General features: G+C 53.4%; 9 protein-coding genes across 9 annotated transcripts; 4 read left to right on the top strand and 5 right to left on the bottom strand.

Annotated features, from left to right (window-relative positions):
• Window positions 1-73: 73 nt before the first annotated feature.
• NUU61_006971 (Zn(II)2Cys6 transcription factor) lies at window positions 74-2,107 on the bottom strand (the record flags this gene model as incomplete). The annotated part of the gene is made up of 4 exons (XM_056657498.1): window positions 74-644; window positions 720-929; window positions 983-1,768; window positions 1,878-2,107. 4 exons carry the CDS (start codon window positions 2,105-2,107, stop codon window positions 74-76), a joined length of 1,797 nt encoding a protein of 598 aa, XP_056510298.1.
• Window positions 2,108-2,544: 437 nt separating this feature from the next.
• On the top strand, window positions 2,545-4,759 carry NUU61_006970 (uncharacterized protein; the record flags this gene model as incomplete). Its single annotated transcript, XM_056657497.1, has 4 exons — window positions 2,545-2,847; window positions 2,914-3,493; window positions 3,546-4,454; window positions 4,524-4,759. The coding sequence occupies 4 exons, from the start codon at window positions 2,545-2,547 to the stop codon at window positions 4,757-4,759; spliced, it is 2,028 nt and encodes a 675-aa protein (XP_056510297.1).
• Window positions 4,760-5,544: 785 nt separating this feature from the next.
• NUU61_006969 (putative cyclopropane-fatty-acyl-phospholipid synthase) lies at window positions 5,545-7,279 on the bottom strand (the record flags this gene model as incomplete). Its single annotated transcript, XM_056657496.1, has 4 exons — window positions 5,545-5,751; window positions 5,809-6,560; window positions 6,618-7,104; window positions 7,172-7,279. The coding sequence occupies 4 exons, from the start codon at window positions 7,277-7,279 to the stop codon at window positions 5,545-5,547; spliced, it is 1,554 nt and encodes a 517-aa protein (XP_056510296.1).
• Window positions 7,280-7,858: 579 nt separating this feature from the next.
• NUU61_006968 (uncharacterized protein) lies at window positions 7,859-9,204 on the bottom strand (the record flags this gene model as incomplete). The annotated part of the gene is made up of 3 exons (XM_056657495.1): window positions 7,859-8,631; window positions 8,690-8,923; window positions 8,985-9,204. 3 exons carry the CDS (start codon window positions 9,202-9,204, stop codon window positions 7,859-7,861), a joined length of 1,227 nt encoding a protein of 408 aa, XP_056510295.1.
• Window positions 9,205-9,630: 426 nt separating this feature from the next.
• NUU61_006967 (tropomyosin) lies at window positions 9,631-10,329 on the top strand (the record flags this gene model as incomplete). The annotated part of the gene is made up of 3 exons (XM_056657494.1): window positions 9,631-9,648; window positions 9,809-10,113; window positions 10,167-10,329. The coding sequence occupies 3 exons, from the start codon at window positions 9,631-9,633 to the stop codon at window positions 10,327-10,329; spliced, it is 486 nt and encodes a 161-aa protein (XP_056510294.1).
• A 248-nt stretch (window positions 10,330-10,577) lies between these two features.
• Window positions 10,578-11,300, bottom strand: NUU61_006966 (rRNA-processing protein RRP17; the record flags this gene model as incomplete). Its single annotated transcript, XM_056657493.1, has 2 exons — window positions 10,578-11,066; window positions 11,124-11,300. 2 exons carry the CDS (start codon window positions 11,298-11,300, stop codon window positions 10,578-10,580), a joined length of 666 nt encoding a protein of 221 aa, XP_056510293.1.
• A 206-nt stretch (window positions 11,301-11,506) lies between these two features.
• NUU61_006965 (Ac45/VOA1 transmembrane domain-containing protein) lies at window positions 11,507-12,623 on the top strand (the record flags this gene model as incomplete). Its single annotated transcript, XM_056657492.1, has 5 exons — window positions 11,507-11,601; window positions 11,658-11,956; window positions 12,027-12,131; window positions 12,188-12,427; window positions 12,484-12,623. 5 exons carry the CDS (start codon window positions 11,507-11,509, stop codon window positions 12,621-12,623), a joined length of 879 nt encoding a protein of 292 aa, XP_056510292.1.
• A 539-nt stretch (window positions 12,624-13,162) lies between these two features.
• On the top strand, window positions 13,163-14,263 carry NUU61_006964 (uncharacterized protein; the record flags this gene model as incomplete). Its single annotated transcript, XM_056657491.1, has 1 exon — window positions 13,163-14,263. The coding sequence occupies one exon, from the start codon at window positions 13,163-13,165 to the stop codon at window positions 14,261-14,263; it is 1,101 nt and encodes a 366-aa protein (XP_056510291.1).
• Window positions 14,264-14,575: 312 nt separating this feature from the next.
• Window positions 14,576-15,513, bottom strand: NUU61_006963 (class I SAM-dependent methyltransferase; the record flags this gene model as incomplete). Its single annotated transcript, XM_056657490.1, has 2 exons — window positions 14,576-15,274; window positions 15,367-15,513. 2 exons carry the CDS (start codon window positions 15,511-15,513, stop codon window positions 14,576-14,578), a joined length of 846 nt encoding a protein of 281 aa, XP_056510290.1.
• Between the last annotated feature and the right edge of the window lie 933 nt (window positions 15,514-16,446).

The raw sequence follows: 16,446 nt of genomic DNA, 5'->3' as shown, positions 1-16,446 counted from the left end.
CTCGGTTTGCAGAAGTATCATCCCAGATCTATACAAGTACATCCATATCTCATCAGTCATGACACATTCACATCTATGCCAAATTCAGCTCCCACCCCAGCTCATCCAAGACATCCAGCCAATGCACTGCGCCTTGGACAGTACCGGACTCAGCGCCAGCGTGCACTTCGTTCCTCGACCACAAAATTCCCAGCACTTCCTTTGCGCGCCGGACATTCCCGATCCCAAAATTCCTGTGCAACGTATCCAACGAGCGCGCCACAAGATCCCTCTGCGCAGCCGAATCGCTTTCGCAGCCGGCAATGAACAGCGGGAATGTGAGCGCCGAGTATTCGCAGTGGCCGTCCAGATGGAACGATTCCACACGGGCGAGGCAGCGGTGGACGGCGGTGGATTTGGGGGTGGAGATGAGAGATATGTACGTAAATGCAGGATGAACAGTATTTTCGAGAGAAGAATCTACAGTATTGTCGGCGAGACTGTGATTCGGGTACATGCGCTCGAGGATCGAGTGTAAGTAGATAAATGCGGCCTCGCGGAAACACTCGGCGACGAGCTGGAGACGGGTCAGGGTTGCTTTGGTCATTTGGTGTGGGATGGTGTAGCGGGTTGTGGTGTGGGACCAAGTGAGAAGAGATTCGTTACTATAGCAGTTAGTATATTTTCCATGCTATCTTTCCACTAAGGAAATGATGGACCTGAGAACATCAGCGGCTTACATGGATGCAACCAACAACCGTAGAGCGATGCTGTCGTCTACCATTGAAGGCAGCTCTGCAATGCGCGCGCAGAGTTTCAGGATATGCTCGGTATACCCAATATAAATATCCAGTCTGGGGTTGCCGATGTCATTGTCGAAGACAGAGACATCGGGTGAAGCGATGAACTTGCGATTCGAGATTTGGGCCATGTGATAAGCATACACGAAGCTGAGAAGACGTCAGTACCGTATAAAACTTGGGATCTTGGGGACTTGTCTTACAGTCCGCGCAAAAAGTCGCCGGTTTCCCGATCCATTGCACCAAAACCACCACGGGAAACGATCAGGCGCTGCAATGCCTGAAGGTGGACGCCCCACTGCGTGACACTGCCACGCACGATCTCGTATTTACACAGCAAGCCCACGGCTAGCATGGCGTCGTCGGGAAACCAATCCGTACGGCATTCAATCAAGGCAGTTTGCAGCCCCGTAAGCGTGCGGCCATAGTAGCTCGCGGCTGCAGTGTGGGCGTCCAGGCCGTGAGAGCGGTTCGCAAGATGGAGGGCAGAGACCGCGCACACGGCTTTCATGAGGAGAGGCGATACCATTGCTCGAGGAATCAAGAAAGATCGCAGCGGGTTGTCGGCACTCTCGAGATTGGCTAGCAGGCGTGAGCCCTGCTCCATGTGGTATTGCAGATAGTGTGTCTCGTGTTTTGAGAGGTGACTGATAGACCCGCGCAGCCGTGGAACCACCGCCATGGGTTCCTCCGGGTGGATTGCTTGGCAGTATTCAGGTTCATCAGCCACCTTAATTGAACGTGTTCCTATCTCGGCTTCTTTGGAGCTTGGTGAAGGTACGATTGACCACCCCGGCGAAGGCTGAGTCTCTGGCCATATTTCCCCACTGGACAGCGGAGATACCGTCTGAGACAAATGTGTCGCACTGAGCCGTCGCCGCTTCAACTCTCCCGCCGGCTGGAAAACTTGAGCCGAAGGGCTCAGCGGCTCTACCCACATAGACCCGTAGCCCTCACATGTACGGCCTATGTTGATACAATTTTTGCAACTAATCCCATGAGTTAGCATTGGACACAGGAATCACTATTCCAAAAAAAGAAAAGAGAGGAAAAATCGTGACGATAGTTCTACGAGATAGGATTACCCCACGCACATACCTCGGTTTGGCCTTGTCGCAGCCTTTCCGCCGCTTCTTGCAGGTCAAACATCCCGAGCGAGTCCAGGGCGTGCCGGACTGCCGACTTCTGTTTTTCTTGGGGCTCGGCGACGGTGCCCCGATAGAGAACACATCCATCACGGTAGCATTGTGGGAGAAATTCAAGCACAAAATACTCCAAAAGTCGTCGGACCTGATCGACGGCGATTTCTCGATAGCGGGGGACGCCATTCCTAATTGGGAAGGTATTGCCCCGGATAATGTCACGTGGTTTATCAATGGTCTCTTTCCCAATGAGGCAGGCGGTGATGCGATGTACAAGTATCCTTCACTGCTCTATGAGGCAGGTTGGTAGGAGATTCGAATGGAATAGAAGATTTATCGGTATATATTGACCTTGCCAACAACCTCAATTCTTTTTATTATTCCCCCAATTCACGGGTTGACCAACACCGAACATCACTCCACTCAACTTGGTGGTTCGTTTCCGTAAAAGGAAAGTCCATGCGTTTCCCCGATAAGATGGGCTATTTAAATCCCCCCGGCTTTCCTGCTGGTTCTCCAAGCTGTTCATTTTATTCCTTTCTCCTGCATTGATGTCGTCCAGCGCAATACCCTGCTCTCCCTGGTACATACTGATCTAGATATCGACCCGCTGGCAAGCCACTATGGTCCTCCACCCTTTCGATCCCATCACGCCGGGTGAAATCACTCTCGCCGTGCGCATCCTCGAGGCCACATTTCCCGGGGTGCAATTACGCTACAAGCGCATTGATTTGAACGAACCTATCAAGAAAGATGTTCTTCCTTACATTGAAGCGGAACGATTGCGGCGGCCGCTGCCACCACCACCGACCCGCCTGTTATATGTTCTCTTCCACCGCCTCGACAGCGGCGCATTCTACAAGGCCATTTTGAATGCCGATAAGCGGTCTATCATCTACGCGAAGGAACTCCCAAGGGAGGTGCAAGTGAGTATGACGGCTTCCCAGACAATATATATACGCCATGGAGGTTAACTAGCTTGCCGCCAAAAGGGTCCCATCGACACCGATGAAATTATCGCAATTGAAGAACTATGCATGAAGCACCCGGCGGTGCTGGCCGAAATCGAGAAGCTACATTTGCCTGCGGGCGTGACAGTCTGCAATGACCCATGGATGTATGGCACGGACAACGAGAACGAGACGCGGCGGCTCTTCCAGTGCTTCATGTATATTGTCGAGGTCGACCACCCACAGAACAACCACTACTCGGTGCCGTGCAAGTTCTCTCCCGTGTTTGACGGCCTCACCCACGAGTTGATTCGTATGGATTACCTGCCCGGTGGGGGTGATTTCGATGTCACGACCACCCAACCTTGGAAGCCCGTCAAGACAATCCAGTATGCGCACGACCTCCTGGATGAGCCTCTGCGTACCGACCTCAAGCCATATATTGTGCAGCAACCAGAGGGTCCGTCCTATTCGGTGGATGGCCGCTCTGTCTACTGGCAGAAATGGCGTTTCCGCATCGGTTTCAACATTCGGGAGGGTCTGATTCTCTATAATATCACATACGACAATCGCAATGTCTTATACCGTCTTGCCGTCTCTGAAATGACCGTCCCCTATGGAGGTAGGTCGCCAACGCCTATACCCCAAAGACCGTACTAATATCTGGAATCTAGATCCTCGTGCCCCATACCACCGCAAGCAGGCATTTGATGTCGGTGACACTGGCTTTGGTGTTAATGCCAACCAACTGTCTCTCGGGTGTGACTGCTTGGGACACATCAAGTACTTTGACGGCTACCGGAACGACTCCAAGGGTAACCCGGTGTTGTTGAAGAATGTGATTTGCATGCACGAGCAAGACAATGGCCTGCAATATAAGCACACCAATTACCGGTCCGGAGATGCGACGGTCGTCCGCAATCGTCAATTGGCGCTGCAAATGATTTGCACGGTTGCCAACTACGAGTATATCTTTGTCTACCTTTTTGACCAAGCCGGCAACGTGGAGCTGGAAGTCCGCGCCACCGGCATTCTCTCCACGGTTCCATTCGACAACGAAAACGGCAAGACGGTTCCTTGGGGCACCAACGTCGGGCCGGGTGTCATGGCACCCTTCCACCAGCACATGTTCTCGCTGCGAATCGACCCGGCGATTGATGGGTTTAAGAACACAGTGTACTACGAGGACAGCGTCCCCATGCCAGAAGACGAGTCCAACCCTTACCTCGTGGGTTATACCACCGAGTCCACAGTCATGAAGAACGCCAGCTGGGCCAACACCAGCGTTGACCGCCACCGCGTCTTCAAGATCCGCAATGACAGCATCACCAACCCCGTGACATATAAGCCCGTGGCATACAAGCTCCAGACTGCCCCCAGCCAAATGCTTCTGGTCAACCCGAAGGCCATAGGCCATCGCCGTGCCGAGTTCGCCACCAAGCCGATCTGGGTGACCAAGTACCAGGACGACGAGCTATACGCCGCCGGCGAGTTCACCAACCAGAGCCGCCGGGCCGAAGGTGTCGAGACCTGGGTGCAACGCAAGGACAACACCGAGAACGATGACGTGGTCCTCTGGCACAGTAAGCTCTCCTTTGCTAATATTGCTTTTTTTGTTTTTTTATTAACCACTTACTAACTCATTCTCCCAGCCTTTGGTCTCACCCATAACCCCCGCGTCGAAGACTTCCCCGTCATGCCCATGGAGCGCATCAGCGTCATGCTCAAGCCCGACGGATTCTTCACCAAGAACCCGGCCCTCGACGTCCCGCAGTCCTCGCAGGCATTCAACAAATCTACTTTGCATCTCGAGGAGAAGGCCAGCGCTTGCTGTGCCGGTTCCTCGGCTGGGACTGGCAAGGCCAAGTTGTATAAGCGCATTGAGTAAATCTGCGTGCGATGATCTCTTATATTCCCTTAGAGTCTAGATACCATCTTTGGTTAGAGCCATGTGAATATTTCGGTGGTTTGGGCTTGGAAGTTTTCTGTAAATATGAATTGATGAGATTATGCATTGTTCACTTGGGTTTCCCCTGGTATACCTTGACTTTTCTACATTTAGCAAGATTAGGTAGGCTTGCCTTGAACTCCGTCGTGGCCAGTCCAGGCTTATACAAGTCTTTCGAACACGAGTTTTCACTAGAATCTTCAATTGACACATTTCTACCCTATACAACTCGACCACAACTATACGACTAGAATCCGTTCATTTGTTCCTGCAAGGAAGACCACATGAGACAGACCATTTCATTTTTCCTCTCCCACACAAGCGTCATATCCTATGGCTATCTCACGCGAGGTCATTCCTTCCCCCCCTCCCCACAGAAGAGACACCACCAAAGGAAACAGGACCATGGATATAAAATACAAAGGCCCAGGGGCTCCCCTGTTCGCTTCCTCTCTTTCTTCGCCATCTCGACCCCATTTACCACACTCAATCACCTTGCGTCATTTTGCTCATATCATGCATGTCCTAAATACTCTTTTGAGGGCCTTGCGCTGGTGTTTTTGCACCCGATCAAGGGGGTTGTACCCCATAGATCACACTGACTCTTCTTAACTTCTCTTGGGCTTGTGTCGGAAGATCCGGTTCGAAATGCCAAGAAATCAAACAAGCTCATACAATCAAGTCAAAGGAAAAGAAAAGAAAGCCCCGGATAGTGCAGCCAATACTTACAGGTCCTTCTTGACGACGTGGGCGCTGGGCAGAGCACCGGCGCGCTCGATGGCGGCCTGGCGGGCGCCGTTGATGCCGTACTGGGTGCTGATGCCCTCGACACGGTGGGTGGAGTTGATGTTCTTGACGAGGGTGAGCTGCCAGCAGGTGGCACCACCCTGGCGGGAGGTGATGGTCGAAGCAGCAAGGAAGTATTCCCAGATCTAGAGAAAAATTAATATGGATATAGGGAAGAAAGAAAGGGATCAAGATAAACTTACGCGGAACCAGCGCTTGCCGTACTTGGCCTCGACCTTCTCGCGGTTGCCCATCCAGTTACGGTACCAGCGCCAGAGAGTGGCCGAGTAGTGGACACCGATGGTGTCGACGGCCTTGATCTCAAAACCAGCACCCTCCAGGCGGTCCACGACGAAGCCAAGCGGGGTACTGGCGTCGGCACCAGGGAAGATGTACTTGTTCATGAACAAACCCCAGATGAGGTCCTCGTACTGCCAAGACTTACGGAGACCGGCGATCTGCAGGAAGAAGACACCGTCGTCGTCCAGCATGTCATAGACCTGAGACAGGAAAGAGGAGAAGTGGCGGACACCCACGTGCTCAGCCATCTCGAGACAGGTGATCTTCTGGTAGCCGCCGTCGACCCGAGGGGCATCGCGGTAGTCCATACACAAAACGCGGCTCTGCGATTCCTCGATGCCAGCCTTGCGGAGGCCGTTGTTACCCCAAGCGGTCTGGTTACGGCCGAGAGTGATACCGGTAACCTGGGCGCCGTAGTGGACCGAAGCGTACTTGGCGAGCGTGCCCCAGCCGCAGCCCAGATCAAGGATCTTGTCACCGTTCTGGATGCCAATCTTCTCGCAGACCACGGCCAGCTTGTTGTCCTGGAGCTGCTCCAGCGACTCTTCCTTGTTAACATCACCGATGATACCCGAAGTATAGATCATGCGCGGGCCCAGGAACCAGGCGTAGAAGTCGTCGCCGCGGTCGTAGTGGTCACGGACCTGCTCCTCGTCTGGTAGTCAAACCGTCAGTATCGGCAGATCATATATTATCATGGTATAAGCCTTACCCTGAGAACGAGTGTGCATCAGCAGCTCGGGGATGAAGCCAAACAGGAAGTGCTTGAAGAGACCCATGGTAAACTTGAAGTTGGCCCAGTCGTGACGGTACTCGAGGCACTCCAGAGCATCACCCTTGAAGTCAACCTCGCCGTTGAAGTACTTCTCATAGAACACTTCCATGGGAATCTTGCTCTTGCCGCGGTAGGTGGCACGGTCATGCTCGCTGTGGAATTGCAGGTAATGCTCGACCGGGCGGCCGGCATACTTGGCCTTCTCGGTCTTACGCGGGGAAACAGAAGAGGACACGGTCCAGAACGCCATCAGCACGGGGATCGTGGTGAATACGGCAAAGAAGATGGTCGTGTAGAACCCTCCGCCGACCTGGCGGGCCAGGTACCAGGGCACCACGATGAGCAGAAAGATCATCAAGCCATTGGAGAAGCTGTCGCTGCCGGGCGAGTCGGCGGGGACAGGGGCATTCTTGATGGCCGGGTACTACACACGCAATAGCAGGAAATTAGCTTGCAATTCCACTTTGGTTCAACGCTGCAGCTTCACCTACCAGGGTAGTCCGCACACCGCAGTCGAAGGCGGGCTTAGACTGCTGCTCAGCAGCCGGGGTCTGGATGAACTCAAAGTCCTCGGGGGACTCCGCATGAATGGTCGTCATGGCGGCGAGGTGTCAATTGAGAGGGGTGGGAGAGGAAAAGGAGCGAGGTTCAGGGAGCATAAATAATGTGGCAGTTCCGAGGCGGTGAAGTGCGCCATACGTGGGTACCTGCTCCGTGCAGACGTAGCCGACGAAGCTTGTGCCTGCAAGTACCCTGCTGTCCTCTTATGTCTACGTAGTTCTACCAATTGTTTTAAGCGTGGGCTCAACCAGGGAATTCCGGCTGCCTGGCAAATGGCGATTTCATGTGCGGTCTCGCCTGTCTGGCTTGGCCTCCGAGGGATCAACAGAGTGGAGATTCCTGAAACAGTACGATCCGCGGTTTACCAGGCCCTGAACTGTTGGGACACTTGTGCAAATAGTTAAATTGAAGTGTTCATATTCAAAATTTGCCTAGGACACCTAGGCACTGACATATCAACGCCATGAACCCCGTTGGCTTGCCGCCATACACTGTTAAACCATGCCTGCAAACCAGCCCCCCATCCATGCCGAATCCGCCAGACCGAATGAAAGAGAAAGGAAAGTCATAGTAGTAGCACTTCCACACAATGTGTTGCCAGATGATTAGACTGGCTTTCACAGTGTGAGCTGGAAATCCTCTGTTTCCTCATCTTCCCCGAACGTCTGCAGTGGTTCTCCCAGTTCCAGTGGAGCGGCACTTTCAGCCTCATCGAAGCACCCAGCAGCCTTGCAACGGGACCACATGTCCGATCCCAGCGGAGGTGGACCGTAGAGCTGCATGTAAGTCTCGGGAGACAGCGTGGGTTGAGGTCGGGATGACTTCTGCGTCTCTTCCCGCAACGTGCACGACACAGTTCTCCCCTTGGAATATCCAACAGTCGTATTGGCGTTGGCAGCGGCAGCAGTATTGCGCATAGAGGATGGGTTGGTTGGGACTCGGGCCTTCTTCTTGGGCATCAGCAGGGATGATGTCACCCGCGGCTTGGGCGCAGAGGCGGTTCGAGTCGGTGCTGCAGATGGCTTGGGTGCAGCTAGAGCAGATGCGGCCTCACGAGATCGGAGAGTAGGGATATTGCGAGTTGATCGCGTGTGGACCGTAGGTCCCTTAGCACGTGGCTGCGGCTGCGGCTGCAGCGTCGGTGCCTCGACAGACTCGTTGTCACTCTGTTCGTCGAACCCGACGCTGTCCAGCTGTTTCATGATCAATTCATCCACCATTCTGTCACACGTCGCAGAATCCTGCTGGAACTTGCGCTGCTTCTGCGTGAGACCATCGCTGCCGACTTCTTGCCGTCCATACACGCTCTCCAACCCCAGAGCTCGGTTCTTCGGTCGGAACTGAGGGAACGAGGTGTCATATGTAACATCGTCAGGAATATCCGGCAAGTCTAGACTTTGTTAGTCATGGTCTATCTTGGGATCGTCGATTTGAATCCAACGCTGTACCTGTAGGCTTGGGTGGCATGTATTCAATGTCGGGCACTTCCTCCTGAATCGGTTCATTGTGGACCTTTGGCTGAGCCTGCTGCAGTACCGGTGCGGCCTTTTTGATTTTTTGAGCAGTCGATGTCCGGCGGTTGGTCTTCTCTGGCTTGAGCGTTCCCAAGGGGGCAGGCGTTTGGAGACCTTTGGCTTTAGCATTGGTCGTCTTCATGCCCAACGGGGCACGATTCTTCGGCTCTAAAACAACAGTTAGTTTGGATCCTGCCACGAACATCAAATGATCCATCCACTCCCATACCCATCGGAGTCATAAACGCGTCCTTGCCCGGTTTGCCATTGCCTTTGACAGTACGTTTTCCAAACGCCAAAGGGTTGTTCTCATCATTCAGCGGCACTTTAAACGGAGTCTTCCCGGGGGTCTTCGGGGCCAGCTGCTTGAGTCCCTGGTTGAGTGGTTTACCGGCCGCGGCGGTCTGATGCGTGTTTACCAGGTTTTCCTGGTCGCGAAGAGCCAACATGGTGGCGAAGGGGTGGTAAAATTCTCATGCAACGACAATAGAAGTGAATAACGAAGAAATTCGTGATCAGTGGGGATCGAGAGAGGATCGATAAACTTGAAGAAAGTCGACTTGTAGATGGGCGGATATTGTTGTCTGGTTGCCCGTGGAGACGCAGTGACCAGAAGGCGGTGATTGGGCAAGACGCAGAGGGGGGCAGCCATACGGTACACAGTACCTCCCCGGCGGTGGGCTGAGTGCCTGACGGGTTGGTATTGTGTACACTCTGTGTCTCTCCCCTTCTCTCCCAACTCCAGCCCAAGTGCCCTCTCTCTCTTACCTCTTTCTTCCCCCTCCACACCATCGCCCGGTTTCTCGCTGAGCGAAAAACCTCTTCCTTTTACCCCTACATATTGGGCATTTATTTCTTTTTATTTCGATTTCACCATGGATAAGATTAAGGAGGTAAAATCGGACCCCTGCTGGCGGGGTAGCTTTGCAAGCTGTCTCCTAGAACTGCCCACCCACAGCCCCTCCATCATGCATAATGCCTCGCATCACTTCTCAACACACCAAATTCAAACATTTCAAACACAAAAATAAATGCTGACTTGATAATTTCTAGCGCATGAGCGCCCTCCGCGTGGAGGCCGACGATGCCCACGAGAAAGTCGAGGAGCTGAAGGGCAAGACCAAGACGCTGGAGCAGGAGAACTTGTCCAAGGAGCAGGAGATCACATCGCTCAACCACCGCAACCAGCTGCTTGAGGAGGAGGTTGAGAAACTGGAGACCTCTTTGAAGGAGGCCAAGGATGCCGCCAACCAAAGCGCCCAGCATGACACCCAGAACGAGGCTCTCCAACGCCGGGTGCAGCTCCTCGAGGAGGAGGCCGAGGAGAACGACCGCACTCTGCGGGAAACGAACGAGAAGTACGGCCCTCTCCACCGGCTCCGGTCCTCACAAACTAACCTTGCGAACGCAGGCTCCGCCAAACCGACGTCAAGGCCGGCCACTACGAGCGCAAGGTGCAGGCACTCGAGACAGAACGCGACCAGTGGGAGAGCAAGTACGAGGAGATGGCCAAGAAGCACGCCGAGTTGCAAAAGGACCTCCACGACCTCGAGGTGTCCATCAGCAACGTCTAAGCGGAAATGCGGGGGTCGATGTAGGGTGTCGGGAGATGGTGGGATGCTCCAACTATCTGCGTTTTCATATTTTGACCGTTCGTGTTACTTGTTCTTATGCTGGCCAGAGACAGTGTCTCAATAGCAAGACTTCTCACCCATAGCTCATACCTATTCACTACAGGATATGGATTGTCATTTCATAAATACTTAATCATTGAACAGCGGATTGTGTACCGCGTGGTATCGAACATATTGGGGGAATGCTCTCATCCCTCTCGCCGTGCCTTGGCCTTTTTCGATTTCGATAGGCGCTGCTTTGCCAGTGCTAGCTTGCGCTCGCCCTTGCTCTCGTACCGGAAATTTCTCTTCTTCTTCTTGGGTTTGTCCGTTGGTTTTCGGATTTTCTTGGGCGCTTTCGCATCTGACGCTGTCGTAGTGTTGGGTGCCGGATCTTGCTCTTGCTCTTCTTCATCCTCCGAGTATTCTCCCTTCGCAGCCTTGAGAAGACCTTCTCGCGACGGGTCCATTTCTTCCACTGTCACCGTCGTATATTTATCTTCGTCGATATACTCGGCCTCGTAGTCCACCGCCGGTGGCTCGGCAAACCCCTCCCATTCTTGATTCGAGTCGCTCTCGTTCTCCTGGTCGGGATTGGAGTCGCTGCTGTCACTCTCATCTAGCTCCTTCAGGCGCTTGAGCTGGAGTTTGTGCTCTTCCATTGCCCGGTTGAATTCAGCCGTCCGCTCTTCTCGAATCTAAAAATCCGACTATATTAGCCCATGTCGCCAGTCAACAGCTCAAAGGCCACAGACCTTTTGGCGCTCAAGTCTTTTCTCTTCTTTCATTCTTTTCTCGGCCGCCTCCTGTGCATGTTTTGCGCGCTGCTGCTTGCGTTTCCGAAATCCCGTAAGAAAGTCATGGCGGGCATCCGGATCAAAATTCACCTCCTCGACCTTGGCCAACTTGCGTCGTTTTGATTGAAGCCCCATGATGAATGAGCCAAAAATATGAAATTCTTGTATTCACAGGAATTGAAAGAACCCCCGGTGTCTTCAGCGTGGAGGGCGTTTTGTAGCGCAGAAAAAAAAAGTTGGCTAGCAAGCACAGGCGGGTCGGGGGTTGTCGACCGCCTCCGAGGCCAGTCCGACCTCGCGTTGGCAACATCACCATCCACCTTGACCATCTCCACCACACAATGCATCTGAGCAGGTTCTGGCTGCTCGCCCTGGGCGCAGCTGCTGTCGATGCCTTTCGGGATACATCGCCTTTCTTTCTTGCGTCGACCTCGGAGTACGATGGATTGATCCCCAGTGGTCTGCACCTGAGCTAACTACTCCCTCCCTTAGGGTCCTGACCAACTCCGCATACATCAAGGCCGGCACATCTCTACTTGATGACCTCTCGTCTGCCCTCGGATCGTGCCCCTCGGATTACTATGTTGTCGTCCACCAGCCCGGCGTGCACAGCACCGATTTCGCGACTCGCAAGTCGGCACCCCGCCTCGGTGCGAAGGTGCTGGGGAAAGACAAAGCCATCCGGTCAAAGATGACCGTTCATGAGGTCGCTGGCTTGTTGAACACGAAGGATGTCAAGGACCTTTTGGAGAGGAAGTGCAAGACGCACACTACCACTATTGACGCTTCCTGTAAGTCGCCATGCTGATCGATGATGGACCTTGACGGACCCCGTGGATCAAAACTGACTATAACCTGAAGCTGGGTCCTACCCCTCGTACTTTGATGAAGGCCCTCGAATTATCGATGTTGAATTCCCCATGCTCTCGCTGGGCTCAGACCGCGCCCAGCGGCTGTCAGAGAACGGTATGTGCCGTGGAAGCACCGAGATTCCGTCGAGAGCATCACTAATACTTTGTCAGATGGCCTCCTGGCTGATATCGTCGACCGAATTCCTTCCTCTTCGAAGTTTACTATCCTATATGTCACCTCGCCTAGAGAGTTCCCCGAAACCGACTCCGTTGTCTACGATTCTGGGGAGGACTCTTACCAAGATTCTGTTCACATGGACCTGAAGCGGGACTATTCATCGCACTCATACGCCGGCAAACCCAGCTCCTCGTCAAAGTCCCTGTTCCAAGAGTACCAGTACTTTACTCCAGGTTCGTACCCTCTGGCCATCAAAATGCCCCTAATATTCACCCTGACTCCTCGGCAGGTATTTTCATGGGCCTCTTGGCATTCCTGCTGTTTATCGTGATTTCGTACATTGGAGTTAGTGCTTTGAGCAGCCTTCAGGTCCCTTATGCGGCCTTTGAGAGGGACACGTCTGCTGCAGCCCAGAAGAAGCAGCAGTAAAGCAATAGAATCCCTTGCTCGGTGCATAGTGCCATTAAATTTTCTTTTTTTCCATCTCGGGGCTTGGGGCCAGTTCATGTTTAGCTCACTTGTACGATACATCATTTTCTCTTTCTGGTCAAATTGAAGGCATCATGTGACACCTATACAAGACTAGCGTAGTGCCGTTTTGCTCCGCGGTTTTCGCTTATGCCAAACTGTTCCTCTTCCTGTAAACATTCCAGACGCTCGTTGCTTTCTGTTGAGGAGTCAGTCACTCGTTTTTCCCGAAGACCTCAATACGCCTCCATTGGAAAACCCGTTGACTGGAAGATTCGTGACTTGAGGAGTACAGCAGCCAGGCATTCTGACAACTAAGACATATTGCAGCCCTATTTGAAACCAAGGCCAGACGTCAAGAATTGTCGTCGTGGATAGACTGCCTGAAGAGACACCTGCCATACTTGATTTCTCACTATCGTTCACGATCTACGCCCAGCCCGACTGACCCGCACCCCAGTGGAGAAGCGGCCGATCGATTGTTTACAGTCGATTTCACCATGCGACTTCGACCACGGCGGCTTGCCAAAGCCAATCCCTCATTTATATTGTTACTACTGCTGGTCATTGCGATCGCAGCTCGAGTATCTGCGATGCCCGCGGACCATACAACAACGGATCCTACCGACGCCCAGACCACCGACGATCCCGGGACCACGGATAGTGCCCCTAGCGTGACCGAGACCGCTGCTGTGACAACCGACACCAATACTTCCTCGACGTCAGAGTCGGACACCACCAGCACCACCTCCTCTTCCTCTACCAGCGAGACCATGGCTACCACCACCGACTCCGATACCACCACGACGGCTGACAGCAGCACCACCACATCGGACTCTTCGACGACCTCAACATCCTCGTCCACCACTAGTAGTACCCACCCTGTTGTGACGGTACCCCCCATCGCAAATGCGCCATACATGCAAACAACGAACACCCCCGAGGGGACCGTCTTCATCGCCGTGGGCGCCGTCCTCGGGCTGATCGGACTATCTGTGTTAGCCTGGCGAGCCATCATCGCATGGTCCGTCAACCGCTCGGTGCGGCGCGCAGCGATGATCCACTCGTCCGAATCGAAGCGGCTACTGCGCGGCAGCAAGAAGAAGCGATCAACCGTATACGCAGCGGCTCCTACAGCCAGCGTCTCGCTCGACAAACTCGGCGCCGCCACGCGCGCAAACTACAAGCCCCACCGAGTCCCCAGCTCCAATAGCGGCCTCTTCTTCTCGCCCACGGCCGGCGGCGCCGGATCGCCTGCCAGTCTGAACAACGCGGCGGGCAACCGCGGCTCGAGCTATCTGCCTGCTGGCTACTATGCTGCCGCCGGCAGTTCCACCCCCGCCGGCGCTGCCGCGCACTCCACGCCGTACTCACCTACCGCCGGTCTCGCCTCGCCGGGTTACCCGCCCAGCTCCCCGACTCTTCCGCCAATCGGTCCATTGCATGACCCGCCGCTCAATCCGCGCCAGTCGTACGGGGGCGGCTCAACCAGCTCGCTGAATCTGAGCCAAGCGCCGCAGGGTCGTGCCCCGAGTGCATACCTGGAAGATCTATTTGAGAGCCATGCCCCTCCAAATCACCCTAACTCTGGCCTTCGATAATGGTGATTAGGATTTATTGATATGGTGATGCTTTACGAGATGAAGGGACGATACTAGCGATTATTTAGGTGGAGAATCTTGGATTTACATTTTTGGTTTATTTCATTTTGTTTTATCGTATTTTATTTCTTCGTGTCTGATGCTTGTTTAGCAAGCGTTCCATGGAAGTTGCATGGCGTACTGCTGTGGATTCATAAGCGTCTTCTCCTGTTGATATTTAGGTAGTTATTGCACATGGACTCGATAGTTCCCTGTATTGGTTATGGCTTATATATGTCCATATATGTCTATTGCTCATTCTGACTCTTCTATCTATTCCTCCCGAGTAATCGTAAACAGCAATCTTCTCGAGTTCTCATCCTCCACAGCATTCTTCTTCGCCGTGTTAATCCCCACCTCATCAAGAGACCCCTCCACCTTCCACTTCGTCCCCGTTTCCGCTCCGACACGCTCCCACATCTCAACGAGAGTACTCACATCATGGCGAAAACTCGTACTCCCAGGCTTAATAGCCGGAACCTCAGCAGGCTTGACACTCCCACTCTGCCGACCCACAATCACGCCGCCCTTCCTGACAATCCCCGCAATAACCGTAGCAGCTTGGATTTGCTGCGCAAGCGGAAACAGATGAAAGAACGCTGAGCAGTGCACGACATCCGCGCCTGTTGCCACCAGCTCTGTCCAGGGCTCGCCCTGCGCATTGCCCAGGAAGATGTCAGCAACGACAAACCGGCTCGCAAGACTCTGTCGGTCAAGGAACAGCTCGTAGCCGAGCTCCATAAGCGGGCCCTCGATGTCGACGCCGATCAGCTGCGCCGATGAGACCCCGTCCAGCACGAGCTGGCGCAGGTCCTGGCCGAAACAGCAGCCCAGGTCCACATAGACTGCGGAGGGGTTTTGTTTCAGGCGCGAGAGAATGCTCGCGTACAGCGGGTGCGTGAGGAGCGTGAGGTTCAGGAAGCGGTAGTAACCGATGCATGGGTATGGGTTTGAGGCGAAGCCGCGGGCACGCTGTGGGCCTGGTTAGTACAAGGTATGTATGTTATGTATGGGTGGCAGGGGTGGCAGGGGTGGCAGGGGTAAAAGGTATAATCGAAACGTACAATGGCGTTGACATGCTTGACTACATCTCCCGACGGGACTTGGGAGTATTTCTCCAGCAGGTGGCGGATCTGCGGGTTGACCTGCTCGAGATCCGGGTCGTACCACTGCTGGTGCCGCGTGGCGTGGCCGTCGTTGGTGGCAGCCATGATGATATCTCAAAAAAAGTGTCGATCTGGAGATGCCAAGCAAGCCAAGAGAGATTCGCGTCGGAGGGTAGCATGCAGAGAAATGGAGAATTGAATTACTCGTTCAACCCCTCAATGGCAGTCTCGTGGGGGCGATATCCGGCGTTTATGTCGGAAGGATTGCTTCGGATGTGTCTTGTCAAGATTGTTGCTAGCGATATACAAACCCCATAAGCAGGAAATAGTTGAGAATCTACTCGCCCAGTGGCTTACAAGTACCTATAGATCTACTGGGTACCTGGTTGATCGGGATATATGTACCCTACTAAGCGCATCTGATATCCGCTAATACAATAAAGCCCCCAAAGTCTGCCGACGCCACAAATTTCGAGTAAATCGTGGGACTCGAGGATCTCAACCGAAATGGATAATATGTTTCTAAAACATGCAGAAATTCAAAATAGTATCCTATCCAAAGTTGTCGAGATATTTACAATCGAAATCATCGAGTTTACCGGTGAATATAGGGAGTGTAGAGTAGACAGACTTTTGCACGCGTATGTACTTATTTGGAAAACCCGCTTGGCCTGCTCGCTTCCGGTTAGATTAGATTCTTAGGGCGTAAATATGGCGTGACTTGTTCCTGACTCAAAGTAGAGTCCTTGCGACCCTTTTGTGCCCCGATCTGTTGGTAACTATGACGATTCAGGTAATTGTCTCTTTCCATATGGAGATGAAGTAGACTGGTAGATATAACGCGTCAATTCTAGGAGTTGAGGGAGTGTTCAATCTATAGTTCAATCGAGAAAAATGCCCGTCTAGAGCTCGAAAAGAACTTTGGCTCTTTTTCACTTTCTATGACCTAGTAATCCGGACGTACTCCGTAGTCTCTAACAAACGAGGACCACTGCGAATCATGTCGCCCCCAACTTCGCCCGGTGAGAGGCCTGAGAT

Source organism: Penicillium alfredii (assembly GCF_028826965.1).
Source record: "Penicillium alfredii strain IBT 34128 chromosome Unknown utg000009l_segment0_segment0, whole genome shotgun sequence".
Classification (NCBI taxonomy): Eukaryota; Fungi; Ascomycota; class Eurotiomycetes; order Eurotiales; family Aspergillaceae; genus Penicillium; species Penicillium alfredii.
Note: the sequence above shows the minus strand (reverse complement) of the source record. Positions and strands in the feature narration are given on the sequence as shown.